The sequence below is a fragment of the Zootermopsis nevadensis genome, unplaced genomic scaffold, assembly GCF_977971745.1.
Source record: "Zootermopsis nevadensis isolate Lab colony 2312 unplaced genomic scaffold, Znev_1.0 Znev_ptg000008l, whole genome shotgun sequence".
Lineage (NCBI taxonomy): Eukaryota > Metazoa > Arthropoda > Insecta > Blattodea > Termopsidae > Zootermopsis > Zootermopsis nevadensis.
This window is the reverse complement of record NW_028259140.1, coordinates 17181447-17199448: the sequence shown is the minus strand read 5'-3', so window position 1 is coordinate 17199448 and position 18002 is coordinate 17181447. Positions and strand designations below refer to the sequence as shown.

At 39.8% G+C, this 18002-nt stretch overlaps 2 protein-coding genes and 1 long non-coding RNA gene across 7 annotated transcripts in view; 2 read left to right on the top strand and 1 right to left on the bottom strand.

Moving 5' to 3' along the window:
• Positions 1–45: 45 nt before the first annotated feature.
• Positions 46–683, top strand: LOC110834993 (uncharacterized). Its single transcript, XR_015534222.1, has 2 exons — positions 46–299; positions 424–683. It is a non-coding gene; the product is annotated as an uncharacterized LOC110834993 (long non-coding RNA).
• Positions 684–2896: 2213 nt separating this feature from the next.
• Positions 2897–5935, bottom strand: LOC110834985 (serine/threonine-protein kinase RIO3). Its single transcript, XM_022074759.2, has one exon. The coding sequence runs from the start codon at positions 5498–5500 to the stop codon at positions 3983–3985; it is 1518 nt and encodes a 505-aa protein (XP_021930451.1). The 5' UTR covers positions 5501–5935; the 3' UTR covers positions 2897–3982.
• A 67-nt stretch (positions 5936–6002) lies between these two features.
• Tsp26A (Tetraspanin 26A) overlaps positions 6003–18002 on the top strand; it is a 98444-nt gene continuing 86444 nt past the window's right edge. For 2 of the 5 annotated variants that reach the window (XM_022074761.2, XM_022074762.2), the window contains exon 1: positions 6004–6388. In XM_022074761.2, the coding sequence (XP_021930453.1) occupies positions 6233–6388 (156 nt within the window). In that variant the 5' untranslated portion in view covers positions 6004–6232. Of the gene's footprint in view, positions 6389–18002 lie in introns of all 5 variants that reach the window. The other 3 variants (XM_022074760.2, XM_022074764.2, XM_022074763.2) reach the window with 3 other exon arrangements.

Genomic DNA, 18002 nt, shown 5'->3' with positions numbered 1-18002 from the left:
GTCCTCAGACCTTCCTCACAGCAGATGCAGTATTGTTAAGAACCTTAAAGCACAGACCATACAGAAGACTTCAGTTCAAAATGCTTCTAATTTCTCCGCAATTGAGGAGCCTTAAACTGAGGTGTTCTCGCTTCACCGTGCCAGACTTTACAATAAGCATTCTGGTCCTTATCGTTAATGTTTGTGCTTCGTCCTATGTGGTCCCTGGTGCAACTACTGGGGCAGAGACTGCAGTTTGTCCTCCGCAGCCTGACGAAACTCTGCCTTTCCAAAAGTGGAAGCAGCAAGAAGGAGAAGGAGTAAGTATACAACAAATCAAGTGACGTAAGTACGTTGGTCATCATGTCCACATCTACCTGCCCTTTGACCTTATCTTGGGCGTCTTGTGTCCGAATATAACGAAACCATTGTTCCGAATCGCAGGTCATCGAATCCTGCGCAAGTGTACAAGGACCTATACAGTATGACTCTGAGACAGACCGACGAGGATACGCCGTTGGCCGTAGTGAGCCATTTACTGGACGTGCTGTCTAACGTCGAGTCTGTTCTGTCCCAGCACCAAGAGACGTCAAGGTAACGCCGAATGTGATTTTTGTTTGTTTGTTCTTGTATCATATGACATGTTTCTCGCTTAAGACTGTGGTAATGTTATAAATAAAACAAATATTGTATTTTTCATGCCACCCCTATCCAGTTATTGGTCCTTTCCTTTTACCTGTGGAACATAACCAAACATTTCCATTATCTTTATTTTGTACCAGGATTGCTGTCTACTTGCCCTGTCCTAAAGATGGCACTGTTGAGATTGTGCTCTCTGCTAATGATCATTTCGTGTTTGTTTTCCTTCTCCCAAGCAATTTCTGAACCAGATTACAGTTCTTTCAGAAAATCTGTTAATTCAATATATGCCTTCATTGCCAAGTGTAAAGGCAAGGATGTTTCTTTATAACAGATGCTCAAAGGTTGCTCCTCCATTCTACACACATGCACGATCACGACGTACACAATACTGACGAATTCGTACACACCAGGATTTCCTCGAATCATCTGGCTTGCTTTCTGCACACGTTCCCATAGGTCGTCGTCATTGTTTATGGGTGTTGCATAAACGACGGACTTCGAGTGACCCCACAGATGAAAGTCCATTGGAGTCTGGTCCGATGACCTCGTTGCCTTGCTACTGGGCCACCACGCCCAATCCATCGCTGTATATTTGGAAATAAACTTTCAGGTTCATTATTTAATACTTCTATTTTTTTTACGTTTTCTGTACTGTCTCATATATTCTGCATTACGGACTCTTTTAGCTTAAATGTCATCCATCTTGTTATCTCTACATAGTATAACGCAGAAAAAGATTTCTTAATAATTCTTATATAAGAAAAGTACTTGGAGATATCCGTCTTCTGGGTTATTGCGCTGTGTAGTCTGGTCGATGTTAACATCGACCAGACTACACAGCGCAACAACCGAGAAGACAGAAATCTTCATACTCATCACCCTGATGACGGAGGCAGTATGACCTCTGAAACGTTGGTTAACATCGACCAGACTACACAGTGCAACAACCCAGAAGACAGAATTCTTCATATTCATCGCCCTGATGATGGAGGCAGTATGACCTCTGAAACGTTGGTTAACATCGACCAGACTACACAGCGCAACAACCCAGAAGACGGATATCTTCATACTCACCGCTGTGAGAACCTCAAGTCTTACATAAGAAAAGTACTTGTTAAATTCTAAAACGTTTTTACGAGCACAAAATTATGTAGTCTACGACGCACTTTTTCTACAAGCGATTCACAGCAAGGAGTCTGTTTATCTACAGTAGGAACAGTAAAGACCCACACACAAGAGAATTTTATATTAAGTATTGTGTAATCCTGAATAATGTTATAAAATAGACTAAAAAGCAGCATTACAGTGGACTTATAGCAAAATCAGACAATAAAATGAAAACATGGAACATAATAAAAAGGGAGACAGGAAAAATATATTTATCAGAACAGATGTCATCTCTTCTAATAAACAATGAGAAAGTAAAGGATCCTGGAACAGTGGCTAATGCCTTCAATAAGTTTTTTCTAACTATTACTGAAAGCTTAAATTTAAATCAAACAGGGACAGAAGATGCTGTTTCCATTTTAAAAGCTGCATTTCCTGTAAAATTTTCTGGCCTTAATATCATTCCAACCACCGAAACTGAGGTGAAAAGTGTAACACAGTCCCTCAAGTCAAAAAACTCAACAGGTTATGATGAAATAACAAGTAAAATTTTGAAAGCTTGTTCAACTTTAATTAGTCGTCCATTAACCCACATTTGTAATCACTCATTATACACAGGCATTTCAGAAGAGTGCAGGAATCAAAAATTGTCAACAGTCTACCACCAAATCTCACAAGTCTTGTAAATAAAAAGGCACAATTTAAACCAGCATTAAAAAGATACTTAATTACACACTCCTTTTACTCTGTCGATGAATTTCTAATGTTTACAAGTAAGTCATAATTTATCTATCTATTGTATATAATGGGTGGGTTTATTTGTAACTTATCTCTACTTTATGTGAACACTTTGTTTGTATTTTTGTGACATTTATATAATAATATGACTTGTATTTGTATAACATCTATTGTATTATTATGACTTATTCTACATCCTATTGTCATCTGACTAACTTATGGATCCATGGAATGTAATAAAGATGTATGTATGTACACTTTACATGGCGAAACATTACTCAACACTACAGTGGCCGTATTGAATTTCAGAACTTATATATCAAGGAAATAAAATTAGAGCCACAGTAGAATTTCAATAATATCGTAGCATTTGGACACACCACAACTGAAATAACCACTGCACGTGAAACAAATAGGCTATAACAAAACATTCAATTCAAAATTTCATTTTATTAAAATCCCATCATGACCAATTATTTCCCATAAAACAATACAATATTAAAGCAGTGATTTCTACCTGCTGGAAGGATTTATACGCAAATAAAACATGACAATCAACAACAAATGTTTACATTGCAGAGCCTCCATCATTATCAATCATCATCATAAGTGCCATAACCCAGGGCAGGTCTTGGTCTGCTTCAGCTTTCAAAACAAATGATTTTTACAGGGTGGAGTTGTCAACCCCATGTCCAAGCCCCTACACAGAGGACCATACCTCCATTTTTATATCTATCAACCCATATTTCATGAAAACTGGCTTTTTTGTTTCATACAATACAATATATGAAGTTATTTACAGTTTGTTGTCTTCTGGGTTATTGCGCCGTGTAGTCTGGTAGTTTTCCACCGTTTCAGAGGTCACATTGCCTTGCCCTGATGACGGTGGCAGTATGACATCTGAAACATTGGTGGAAATCTTACCAAACTACACAGCGCAATAATTCAGAAGACAGCAATCTTCAGACTCACCGCTGTGAAAACCTCAAATCCTACAAAGTTATTTACAGATTGGATATTCAAGCTTTAGCATTCAAAGACAACTTTACCACCAATGCATACCATAAAGGCCTACTTACTATCTCTAAAAGAAGTTAAAAAACATGAGGTGTTACACTGCATAATTATAAGGCACAATATTTTAAAATCCAGTTTTGTGGGACAGACATTATCTGGCTCAACAAGTACTGTAAAGCACAGTGTTCATAAACATACGGGTTATGTTGGTTTTACAATGCTAGAATAATCAAGAAACAATATTACAAGCCAATAACTTCCATTACATGAGATGTTCAGGGTTCAACTTTGAGCAACTGATAACACCAAACATTTTACTAATAACCACATTTATTTATTTGTGGTTTGTTCACAAACACTACTAGTAGCCAAGACTGCATAACATTAAACCAATACACACAAATCAAATTTCTTTAAATGTTCAGTAATCCTATAACTGGATAATTTACAGCAGTATACGGAAGACACCAGTTCACAGTATACATGAAAAATCACTCTACTACTCATTTCTCGACTGGTCCCAGCAATACTCAAATGGGTAATGTTTCTCTGTCTGTTCATGAGCTAGCAACACCTCACTTCGCTCAAAATTCTGAACCTGTTCAAGTACTTCAACACCATCTTCAGACACCGACAGACCTGTGATATCTGTAAATAATTCCTCTGCAGACATGGTTTCTTCTGCACCTTTCTTTTTAAAAAATCTTGAAACATTAACACAATCCCTATATAGGAATTCAAGTGCTTTGGGATGGTTGCAGTCAACAGACTGACTGACGTCAATGAACCAGCACTTCTTATTGTGCCATAAAATATTGTACTCTGACAAATCTGCATGCACCAGTTGAGCATATTTATACAGTTTTTTCATTCCTGCAATAGTTTGCACATAAGCTTCTGCCAAATCAGCAGGTTTCAGGAAGGCTTCCTTTAGCTTTTCAGCTGGTTTATGACTTTCTCCAATAAAGGACATCAACAGGACATGTTTCTTTAAAAGTACAACCTCTGGACAAAGAATGCCATATTTACGCATTCGCATTAGATTGTGCATCTCCTTTTCTGCCCACATATGTATAATTTTCCTGGGATTTTGTTTTGAGAATCTGTCTTTGAATCTGTAATCATCCTGTATGTATTTATCTCGAGTCTTGAATTCACTCAAAGTTGTTTTAAAAATCTTGATAGCGCACTCCTTGGGTATAACGCAGTCTTGTCCAGTTCCACCATCAGCATGAAGAACAACAGCCTCCTTACCAGTACTAATGATACCATTGATTCTGTCCAATACCTCTTGATTCACAAGACGATAGAGTAGCAAACGGGTACGGGCATCAACACACATTTCTGCTGTTGCTTGTTCAGTCTTATCATGTAAACGATGCCTGCGAGACTGTTCACTGCGTGAGTGGACTTTCAGGCTGTTGAATACTTTATTAGACAGCTGCATATCAAAGCCACCACCATCTCCTGTTTGGAACTCTGGAGGAAATTCCATTACACGACATGCATTTCGGCGACCAGACATTGCCATATCATGTTTAGTTACCATTTCATCACCTTCTTTCTTGTACCCACATTTAGGCATGGCTCTGAAAGCCTTCTCTGTACATACAAAACTGTCCCATTCTTGACCTTTGTCATCATCATCATCCTCAGAGGAACTGTCATATATGAGGTTTTCTGGAATGACACGATAATTTGAATATGATATACATACTTTTGAGGAACCATTAAACTTATCTTCTGTCCTCTTAAGCATGCTGTCGTATTCTTTATCAAACTGAACCTGCAACATTTGTGCAATCATGTGGTCACTGTCACAACCTAGAGGACAGTCTATGATCGGCAATGGCTCAGATTCTGCAAGCAAGTGTTTAACACAACGTTCTTCTTCTTTGTTATGCAAGTCTTTCGCCATTTCTTCGGACATAATATCTGCCAGACAAACTGGTTCTGTTGGTTGCTTCAGCTTTCCCCATGGTGAGGTTGGAACATTTGCTGCCGCCGCAGAATCCATTACTGCTGCACTCAGCTCTTGATTTTACAAAACAGTGAACTTGTACAGCAGTTGCAGTTGAACAACAAAATTGTTACAATTGATGTCGAAACACTGTCTGATTCATCCTCACTACCAATCACTAGAACTAAATGACTGTGTCAATGGACATAGAGAAATCCTTGCAAAAATCAGAGGTAATATAATTGGTGCTAAGTTAATTGTGGGAATGTTAAGAGTCACGGATAATAGCGGCACGGATTTGATGTAACACTTTGTCACTGTTATTTTGAAAACAACAAGGAGCTAGAGTCAGGGGCAGAAAACTGTCCAGAAATTGATGTTATTTTGCTTTGAGTAATGTAATATTTTAATATTCTGTTACCACAGATACAACCAAAATTGTTTCAGTGTTTCCCGTTACTTGTTACAGTGTTGCCAACAGCTTCACTTTCCTTTCAAATACTCCATTTTGTGATGCTTGACGATTACATTTAATACCCATGTTGTTGTTGTCATGTATGCTTCTCAAATTTCCAAAATATTTTATAGTGACAAGTTCTGAATAGACTTAATCGTTATTTGCTATCATGGGTGTATGTTTATATGCACTCTTAGAAGAAACAATGAGAGCTAACGTCCCCAACGTAGGGATGGAGAACTAATCAGAAGAGTGGGCTAGTGTGGTTGGGAGTTCGTTCACTACTGAAGTGTGTAATCCGTGGTGTGGAGTGACAATGGCAGCATCGTTGTATGGGAAAGTGGACAGCTGATTATTATTTTGTTCTTTTGTATATGAATTGTGATCTAAATGTGGCTAAAATGCCTGTTCGGAAATATAGAAGAGACACTAGTGAAGTTAGCTGTTGTATGAAGTATGTTATATTTGCATTTAACGTGATATTTTGGGTGAGTATACAATTCCGAAAGAAATGTCATTGATCAGGCAGTACTGCTGGCGACTATCGTTGCGTAATTTACCTTCCCGATATGCTGTTTAAATGTAAATTAAGTTGACAGACATTTGTACAAATCAGTACATTCGATTAATGGCATATGCTTTTGAATGAATGGTGCAATTATTTGTTAACATTTTTTTCGTACTTTTGCATAATTCGTGTGATAGATGGTGCCCTAATTATCCAAGTTGCTATATGAAAATAGCGGAAACTGTGTGCCTAATGTAATAAAATAAAGTTGAATAGGACTATTGTGTCATATAGGACCATCCATTACATAGTTTTTTGTAGTCATGTGAGATGTAGGTTACTTCGACCTATGATATACTATTAGTTTATAATAACCAAATTACTGACACCATTTATACCTTTAAACGATTCAGTGAATCAATGTAATAAATCCGAAACAACAGCTTGCCATTGAAAAAGAAAGTAACATTTTAGATTTCACAATTATTAGAAAACCCAATAATGCACTGTATAACATATTTAGAAAACCCACAATGGCTCTTACCACCTAACAGAACACATAGGTGTTCACCATTTTTTACTGAATGCATAGGATGAACACACATCTCATGCAGAACAAAACTGATGAAGTAAATATGATAAAGTGATTGAAATTTAATACCTTGAATATAACTTTCATAATATCAGTAATGGAAGCCAGAAAATAAGGAACATAAATTTTAGAACATCAGGTATATTGAAGGTTGTGATTCATATGCCTAGTCTGATGAGTAAGTGATAAATATAACGTTTTTCTTTTCAGTGTCATTTTCATAGTTATTGGGTTTTTCAGTTTTCCTTAAATTTTCCCATATTTGATTCATTACAATACTTATAACTCTGGTCCTTATTAAGGTAGAGAGCTTATTCTTGCACCAATTGAAAGCTCTTAAGTGTGCTTCCTTTGGGTATACTACTCGTAATATTTTAATGCCCATCAACATTTTGACCTTGATCTTTCATCTTAATTTATAAAAAAATATATGGCCAGATTTTATAATTTTTCCCAGAACATTTTTTGATTCTTTAAGTAAAAATTTGGAAAATGAATAGGTTGATGAGAGATTTTTTTTTTATAAATACAGGTTACACGTAAATTGTTGTTGGTCACTTGGGTTAAAGATTGCAGTAGGCTACGTAGGTAGTACACTCTTGATGAGAAAGGCAAAAAGGAAAGCTGGCAGACTTATTCATTAAAAAATTAAAATTTAATTTTTCACAAAAGTGGGAAATATTACCTGTAAGTGTAGATATTTACAGTCTGTGACGCCTGGTTTCTAGTTTTTCAGTGGCGCAACAGGATTCTTTCCACTGATAGCGCGCGCGTGTGTGTGTTATGTTGTTTTTTGTGGGTCCACTTTTGTAATCCCTTTGAAGCAGGAACCCACAAAATGTCTTGTGGTGAAAGATTCATGAAAAAATTTAGTAGAGCTAGTTTAGTTAAATTTCACTGCACGTGTACTATATATGTGGTTGTGAACACTTTGTTTCTGAAGAAATTTTTGTCTGAATGTATAACTTCAGCTATCAGGTGTGCGCTGCGTTGATTGTTTGGTGTTAACGAGCATTTTGACAAATATCACAGTTGCCACTTTTAAGGTGGATATGTAGTGGTGCAAGTTCTGGAGGCCTTAAACTCCATGCATACCACTTGCTCCAATCAGCATGCAGTGTGGCCATAACTCGGTAAACTTTGAAAGGCCAGCAGCTTCTCATGTTCCATTTTCTTGAAATCTAAGTAGGCTTCGTTTAGGTTATTTATTTATCAGCCATTTCTGATGGGCCTTCTTGTCTTTTGAGTTTCCAGAAACAAAATCACTTGTTTCCTGGCACGATCCTTTTGATTTCATTGGACACAGAATTGTTTCACGATGCCAGCTGTTACAGAACGTATCACTTTGCCTGGTTTTACATTTTTGCCTTTCTCAGCCACTCATTTCTTGGAAATCTGAACCATGTAATTTGAAGCTTTGCACTTTTGTTGTGTTTTCCTAATTGACCAGCTCTTAGGAATAACCATCAACGTTCTGAACTTTTCATTATTGTTTCCTGTTATATTAAATTTTTTCTATAACTTTGCTATATTTTCACCTTAACCTTAAATGTCACTACAACCGGAGTCTCTTAAATTGAACGTTCTTCTCTTCATGGCATCTTGGACTTACCTGTGACAACTTTTAAGTTGAAAGTGGCGACTCTTGTAATGATTGCAAAGTTGTTTTAAGGAAGTGCTTCATTGTCAAAACTCAACAAGTCTTCCATCTTGATTATTTATATCCTGAGCTTAAAGAGACAAGTGCTTCAGTTCTAAAGCTTTAGGCAAATTTGCAGTAATATTCCTGCTTTTTTTCAAAGATTCTTTGTCTTTTCTGAATAGTAAGGAACCTTTTTTATCATCCAGTCCAGCACAGGTCTCGGGTCTTGCCTGGAACATGCAACGTGACTGGCATTCTGAGCATCGCGACACTGTTTTAAAACATTTATTTAATTCTTTGACACTTGGAGAGCACTTGGAGTTTTAAAGTTGTCAGAAATAAAAATGAATTTTGCACTTGACAAGACCACCACAGAACTTGTGAGACAATGCAACACAAAATGGCTGTCTTCTGGATTGTAGCGCCATGCAGTCCCGTAGAAGCTTACTAACGTTTCGGAGGATCTTGTTGCCTCCATCATCAGAGTGATGCTACACATTTCTATGATAAGGATAAACAACTATTCGGTGTAGCGTTAGATCTCTGACAGAAAAAGAAAATCATGTCTTCTCATCATTTTCATGTCACAGCATGATAATTTGTACATGTGTATTGAAATGATCACCAAGGATTGTGGGAGTTCATTGCATAAATCTGGTAATATGTTTTTTTTTTTATAAATGTAGGTTAGAGGTCAAAGTCACGTTAATGTGCCCCAACAATATTATGAGTGAAATTATAAATTAAAGTTCCACTTAATAGCTTTCAGTTGGTTGAAGAATTAGTTTCATGTCATAATTAGGGCATAAGGATTTTAGGGAATAAAATTTGAGGAAAGTTTAAACATGAAAGTTTTGTGTCACTGCAATTACTGGCCGCAGGAAGGAAACGTTTCACGTGTGTTACTTCTAGGAAGACCCAGCGAGCTCGCAAAACTGTATTAGAATCAGGAGTTGTCATGACGATGTTGCCCCTGAAGTGTGTTGATTTGACTTGGGATGACTCTGTTGGTGAAGAGTCTTTAGGCCTGGATGGTTTAAGGTAGATAATTGGGAAAGGCAGAGGATCGAGTATTGAACTCCGTGTTTTGCAACAAACCACTGAATTAGGAGATTTAATTTCTGCTATTTTTTAGTGTAATTGTTTGATTTAAACCATTGCACAGCTTTACCTTGAATTCCATAAAAATCTAGTTCTAATCTTGCCTCATTGAATCAGATGCTCTAGCGAGGTCATGCTATATATCTTTAAGGGCACATAAGACTTCATCTGAATTTATACAAGATCTTATCAGCTGCGAACTCTTCAAAATCAAAATTTTTCATTTGTTAGAATGTTGCTACTGTCTTGTATTAACTGCTTCATACATTTTGGAAAATTCTGTCAGTAATGAAATTGGTGTGTAGTTGCAAAATTCTTAATTTTTTTTTTTTTTAAATTCTTAGTCATTTTGGGAAAACCGTTCAGCTGTTGATTTGTAAGATAGTCGTAGCACGTTTTGAGTAATTTTGTCAGTTTTCTTTCCTAACCACTAGTTTTTTTTAGGCACTAGGGAATGAATAATATTTTATGTTTAATTTTATTTTGTAAATGAAAGGTTTAAATCTGGGGAGGTTCTCGGGATTGATTTAGCCACGTACTGCATTGTTCAGTTTTTCTGCAATCATTAGGAAGTATTGTATGAGTTTGCTGAAAGTTTAAGACTGCTTATTTGTTGTTTTTATTGATGTGTTTTCTTCTGCTATGAAATGTTTACTTGTTGCATCTTGTACAGTTTTCCAAATCGTTTTTTCTGTATTGTCATATTCTAATATCTGTTTGTTATAATACGAAGGATTTTCCCTGTCCGGTGCTGTACAACCTATGCAGTTTACAGGCCAATGCTATGTGAACTCAGAAACACGAAAGTCCGGTCCGATGACGTAATGGACACCCGGTTGAGAAAGTCTGAGGTCTCGCAACCACTTTGCTTCTATCCTACATCGTCTTCATTTACTTAAAATTGGCTTAAGATGGGAATTCATTCTTCAGAGCTTGAAGTGTTTCTCCAACGAACTGTGCAGTTAACCTGACTGTAAATCATGGATGGATGGATTACTCATGCTGCCTGATTTGTGTGGTTCTCGTATATTCTTTCCTTCGTCGGTGTTCGTGTGCAGATCTTCTGTTGTGTCGTCGATTGGCAGTGCCTTCAGTTAGCTTGTCCTTGAAAACACCTCCGTTACTCAAGCCACGGCATGTTAATGAAAACTGTTTACAGGATGAAGCTTCTGTAATTCAGTCCTTAGGAATCAGGAATGGATTTTCTGTGTCAGCGAAACTATTAATTCCTTGTCACTTACGATCTGAAATAAGAAGTCAGCAGTCAACCGTGTTCACCTTGATGATTTTCCTCGCGCCTTCTTTCTTCTCTGAATAACGGCTCTTTTTTTTTGTTCCGTGTCGGAATAGTCTACATCAGAATGTAACAGAACTGTGTGCATTACCCTCCACCCGCAAACCCTCGCATTTATGCTGGTTTTATGATCTTTCGTGACAGAATTTGATGCTGACTACAACCAGCAGCTTCGCCACCTTAGCCTTCTTTCTGGAATTTTATTACGAGACTGCAGATATTTTCCGCAGAAATGCTACAACGTGCATTGTTGTGTCATCCCTAACCCATATTTGGAAGGCCTCGCCTGGTATGTACAGTCCACAGATCAGGAGACAATCCCTGCTAGGAATTCGATATACGCGCATGCGCGAGATTTCGCGGTGAGTGACGACCCATCCTAAAAACATTCGTTCCACAACCACTGAACGAACAACAGACGACAGGCTTTCACGTGTTCTAATGGGTACAGCTTTAAGATTACCTCACAGTGGCACAGCGATTTAATCTAGAATATTATCGCAACACCCACAGTCCACAGACCAGGAGAAAAGCCCCGGAAGGAATTCGATATACGCGCATGCGCGAGATTTCGCGGTGAGTGACGACCCATCCTAAAAGCATTCGTTCCACAACCACTGAACGAACAACAGACGACAGGCTTTCACGTGTTCTAATGGGTACAGCTTTAAGATTACCTCACAGTGGCACAGCGATTTAATCTAGAATATTATCGCAACACCCGCAGAACACATTAGAGTTGGACTCACTCTTAACTGCTTGATGTTTTCAGTCTGTGTAGTAACGTAAAACTCTGACGTATCACACTTCCCACCAATAGCAGCCCTCTAGTCCACCTGGCAGTAAACATTCCCCCCGCTCAGGGATTCTCTCGTCTTCTGTGGACAGTACATGACAAAGAGAGGAATGCTCAAAATCTGTTCGCTTTCGTAGACTTTTATGAAGCTTCCGCTAGACCACCTGCGAAAATGTTGCCAAACTCAACTCATAAACAATGTGCGTAGTGTAATTCCGGTTGTTTGAGGAGGTCAGTGGTTTCAGGCACCACATGCATTCTTACGTAATGATGTTCTGAATTCTTGTGTGGACGTGGAAGTCGTTATTAGTTACGCGATTTTCTCTGTCACGTGTTATTGTCATTTGTTCCACACGGAACAGAACGAACGCCATTTCGCTGGGCAGAAAAGTGGCGAGAAATTATTTTGAGAAGCGCACAACTTCTTCCTGATTAAAACTGCGCGCTCAGGACATCTTGGCTGTACCGCCTGGTGGCATTGTAACCAGCTTCAGTTCCCACGCCATCAAAAATACCCTGGAATTGGCATCTGTCTCGTCATGGAATCATAGCATTAAGGGTTGTCAGTTAAACAAATGCGTGTCGTATCTCCGTTGCTTGTAGTTCTTGGAGCGATTACCCTCACGTGAATTAATTTCTTTTCTGACCTAAAGTGACCTCAAACGAATTTCGCCGTTGAGGATACATACAGTAATACGGAGCTAAGAAAATCTGGACGTGCTGTTTTATGATGCACGTTTACTATCTGCTGCAGCAAAGGTATTTGACCTTTCGAAGGTCAGCATCTTGGGTGAAGAGGATTTCTTTAAATGTGATGAGGTGAATCCGGGCATCGGTTGTACGAGGTGCGATCAGAAAGTTTCCAGACTGCGCCTATAAAAACCCGTACACTTATCTCAGGTATTAAATTCATCCATCACCCTCGAAGTAGTTCCCCTGGGAGTGAACACAACGATCCCAGCGCCGCTGCCAAGCCTGGAAGCATCCCTGGAAATCTTTCTTTGTCAGCCTGTCAAGCTTTAGCATTTCATAGGTTTCCGTAGCCGTTTTGGTGAGTCTTTGGCAAAATTTGATGCACACGCCATTCCGAAATCGCAGGAGGGTCGGTGTAATGCACTACCAAAACGCCCGTAACTAAGAAACAAATGCTAATTCGATGATGCCGGCTGGCACACTGATTCACTATGAATGTAGGCAGCACCCCCTAGCGGCAGAAGCTCGTACTACATCCGGTTCGCCCTCTATTGACACAGTTTGGAAACTTTCCGATCGCACCTCGTAGCATGGCGACTGTCGTCAGGAGTCTTGACTCCGGAAGGGGAGGTCAATGTCGGGGAGTGAGAGGTTCCCCTACGTCGGTCCCCCGTTCTTCGGGTGCTGTTCGCATGAGGACACCATGCTCCTGAGCTAATAAACACTTTAATTCCTCAGTGCCTGTTCCTTGTGCGCGGTATCTTTTAACACCTCGTTTCAGAATGCACGGGAGAGTAGTACGAGGAGATGTGAATGTCAGGCCACCAGTACGCTGACAGTGGGCGTTGATGGTGTTGGGTCGCCCGGATGTTTGACGTCACGGGATCGAATTCTGCTGTCGGCACAAGCGTCTATTTGCGTTTCCCCGTGTTGCGTGTTCTTTGTCGTCGAGGATCAAGCAATTGGCCGGCCTCTGTAGGGAATCTTGCAACATAAACTGTCTTTCAGGCAGCATTATGTTTGCGTTCGCGTTAGAGGTCGCTATTATTTATTATTTATTTAGTGTTCTGTCTGACGACAGGTCCATATGAACAGGATCTTTCCATCCTTTTCTCGGACTGGGACCTGTTCATATACGTTCTTGGCAGATGATCCAGAAGTGGTTTGCCATTGCCTTCTTCTGTGTGTGAATGGAGTAATTGTTGGGATGCCACGGAGGAAAACTCCGTGTTGCCTAGACCACGGCCTTGCCCAACACAAGTTATAAATTCGGGCACCGCCGGGAATCGAACCCGAGACCCCAGGATTACAAAATTATTATTTGTACAAAATTTCGTAGCCCTCTCACAAACCAACAAACACCGCGGAAAATGTTTCATGTAACGGCACAGAGCCTACTTTTTTGGTCATGAGAATTCGTCGAAGGAATTGGAAAGGGCGTTGGTTAACCAGGAGACCACCCACGTTTCTTTGTCATGGGCGTTTCAACGTGTGGATGCTTTTGTTGTAGAAAGAGAGAAATTCTGACGTCGCTTGCCAAAGACTTTCCGCAGCTCCACGCTCTCTGACCGCTGGACAATCATTTGAAGATGTGAAATTTACGACAGCGGTGGAACCTCAGACTCTAAAAGAAATTCTCGTGTTTCTTCAGTCACTATGCCTTGGACTCGCCATGCCGAAGTGCTACACGCCTTTTCTAGAAGGACGAGAAATGCGCTAATTCCATTTGCCGTGTTTCAGACGCGTACCCAAGTCTTCTCTTGACGTGAAATTTATTTGAGAATAACTTGATCAGGCTTGCCTTTGAACGCCGTCTGACACCAACTGCTCTTTGAGTGGGATTTCTTGGCAGCAGACTCCATTAGTTCATTTAGTCTCCGTGAGCTGATTATATCAACGGATATTTTATGAATTTAATTTTCTATACTCTTTACTCTTCTGCGCTGATTAATTACAGCGCGTTGCTACTTTGTATGAGGAGGCCATGGAGTTTATAATATCTGAGATGATGACTTTTAGAGCAGATCTTTGATTTGAATAAGCTTCTTTCTCCGTGACGTTAATTAAAGCTATTTATTATTTATTTTAGTAATTTAATGTATCGTATCCGGTGGTCTAGCGGTTAGAACGCTGGCCTTGTAATCCTGGGGTCTCGGGTTCGATTCCCGGCGGTGCCCGAATTTATAACTTGTGTTGAGCAAGGCCGTGGTGTAGGCAACACGGAGTTTTCCTCCGGGGGCTTCCCCGGTTTCTCCGTGGCATCCCAACAATTAATCCATTCACACACAGAAGAAGGCAATGGCAAACCACTTCTGGATCATCTGCCAAGAACGTATATGAACAGGTCCCAGTCCGAGAAAAGGAAGGAAGGAAGGATCCTCTTCATATGGACCTGTCGTCAGACAGAACACTTAATAGCCATGGTGGTCTAGCGGTTAGAACGCTGGCGTTGTAATCCTGGGGTCTCTGGTTCGATTCCCGGCGGTGCCCGAATTTATAACTTGTGTTGGGCAAGGCCGTGGTCTAGGCAACACGGAGTTTTCCTCCGTGGCATCCCAACAATTACTCCATTCACACACAGAAGAAGGCAATGGCAAACCACTTGTGGATCATCTGCCAAGAACGTATATGAACAGGTCCCAGTCCGAGAAAAGGATGGAAGGATCCTGTTCATATGGACCTGACGGCGTTGTTCTTAATTCGACCGTCACACGCTATAAACGTTCAGTTCCTGTCGAGTCCACATGCTTGGAGGAGAAGTGTGAATCTGGGTTAAATTCGCGTGAGATTATGTAGGGTGTTGTACACTGCGTGAGGTGTAACAAATTTTTGGATGTTGAATTTACTCCGATCTGCAGTTATTATACTGACTTTTCTTTATTTTATTTATTTTTATTCCTAGTGGCAGCGTCTGAGATGGAAAATGAGACTCGCTGACAATATGACCGTGGTCTTCAGGGCCGTTACTTAGAGAATCGATTGTCTCGTGCTATTTCGTTAATCCGAAAATTCTGTGTGCTCGAATTGGTCTTCAGTTTCTCCAAGGAACAAATGAAAACGTTGAGGCGTAGAAATTGCGAAGGAAATGTTAAGCGTAAGTGTCATCTGTAGAGGAACTGACATGTCGGTGGTTAGCGATGATGCTGGATGACCGTGCGAGTTCAAGGACCACGAATCTTTGTAGCAGAGTCAAAATTGTTCCCTTCTGTAGTTCCAGGTCGCTCGTCGGGTATGTAAAATAATCAGCAAAGCTCTGTTTGACTCATTATTTGTAATTCGTGCGTTATCACGTCTCGTTTTTGGTTCAGGGCATTAGCTGCCAGTGCGAAAGAGAAATGGAACGCTCTGATATTACGCATAAAATGTGGAAATGTAAATCGAATAACTGCATTGCCGAGCGGGTGGGTGGTGGAGATGCACGCCGTCCAACCTCGACGCACTATTGATTGTGCAGGAGTCTGCAGTCACATGCTGTCTGTCACTTGTTCCGGTTGCGATCCGGGGTCACCCGGCCGGCAGACGCGCAGGAGGACGAATTGGTGCTTGGTAATGGGCGCTGTAAAGAGAAAATAATGTGCACAGAGGTTGTTATACGGCAAGGTGACTGACTTACGTACTCACTTTCAGACTTTCGATGTCTTGTGAAGTTCCCCAATTTGGAATTAGTGAAATAATTGCTCGTTAGGATTTTACTTCAAGCTGATTTACGTGCAGTTTGAATTTCAAGTTAAAATCCTCAACTTAAAAGTGTCATAAAATTCCTACTTTTTAAAGCATGAGTAGTTATGTACAGGATTCCACCAAATTAGACGAGACTTCGCACAATTAACACCCCTTTTAGAACACCAGGTACGGAGACGTTGCTCATCTCTCCAACATAAACACGTGCTCTACATCCGAAATGTTAGACTGCCAGGACTGTCGAACACAGCAGTTAATATGTGCAGACCGTGCAAGCCTTCTGTAATTGAGAGCTTCTATCTGTTGGAGGCAAATTGCATGTGATAGAAACATACTTTACGTTTTGTATCTTATATGCGTCATGTTTGTGTTTGATTAAATATATTTAAACATTAATTCCACAGATAAATATAACGTCTGACTACAATAAGCAACTTACCATGAAAATGGAAAGCTACAAACAGAACTACGGATCATTATAATATATTGCATCAAATATCTAATAGTTTTTAAAATATTTTAAATTGATAAAAACCTGAAGACGACGGTATTACCCGTCGAAACATGTCGTTTTAATAAAAGCGCTAAAAAAATATAATGTAAAATCGTATTTACGATTAAGAGCGCTAATATAATATTTTACACAACAAAATGTTTTAATATTATATAATTTTTACAACACCAATAAACTTCAAACGTTTGTGTATAGACTGTACAAAATAAATATACACTACGTGTTTATGAACCATCATCCGAATATAGAAATTTTATGCGGAAATTATTCTAAGGATTTCAGATCCTTTTTTACCATTAAAGATCCTAGGGGATGTCCTACGAGTTGAAGTCCCGTTCGGTTGGAATGCAGGTCATGCCATGTTGTGGGAGTGATGTGTCGGGGGGATTTTTCTCTCATTGCCTGCAGTAAGCTCAGTTTGTAACCGGTTCATCTCACCACAGTCTCCGGAGTCCTAGCCATTCGCGTGTCTGCACATTTCTGCCGCTGTTGACAAGACGTGTAACACGGGGCGTGGGTGGTGGTCTACCCGGAAGCCATAATTGATGACCGTCATCTGTTACACATGTCCGACGCGTGGAAGACCTTAAGCGTTGGGGAAGTTGTTTTATGCGACGTGGCTATAAATGTTAACTTAACAGGACGCACCTGCGTGGTGTACGTAGACTTTATTGCAGACGTTAAACAATACAGGGCATAATTAGTAGAAGTTATTGTTGAAAAGTCCTCAGAGCACACGTTCAGTGAAGAAAGTGCGCTTGTGAGAGGATCGTGTACTGAACGGATTTCAGATAAATTTGGTTTTGGTGTCTGAAAGTTCCGAGCGGATTTAATTTTGGTTTGTTTCGATACAATAGATCCTTCATTTCATTATATTGGTACATGACGGTAAAAACATCGATCTTATTTCGTTGTACAACGTCTGCTGAAAACATCATTCGGGGTAATGAATCTGTGATGATAAATAAGTAAAACTAGTATTATGACAATACTGTCGAATTAAATCTGCAATACGAGGTGCGATCGGAAAGTTTCAAGACTGCGCGTATAAAAACCCGTACACTTATCTCAGGTATTAAATTCATCCATCACCCTCGAAGTAGTTCCCCTGGGAGTGAACACAACGATCCCAGCGCCGCTGCCAAGCCTGGAAGCATCCCTGGAAATCTTTCTTTGTCAGCCTGTCAAGCACCATCTGCGATTCTGCCTGAATCTCTTCTATCGTCTCAAATCTCCTTCCCTTTAGCTGAATTTTCATCTTTGGGAAGAGGAAGAAGTCAC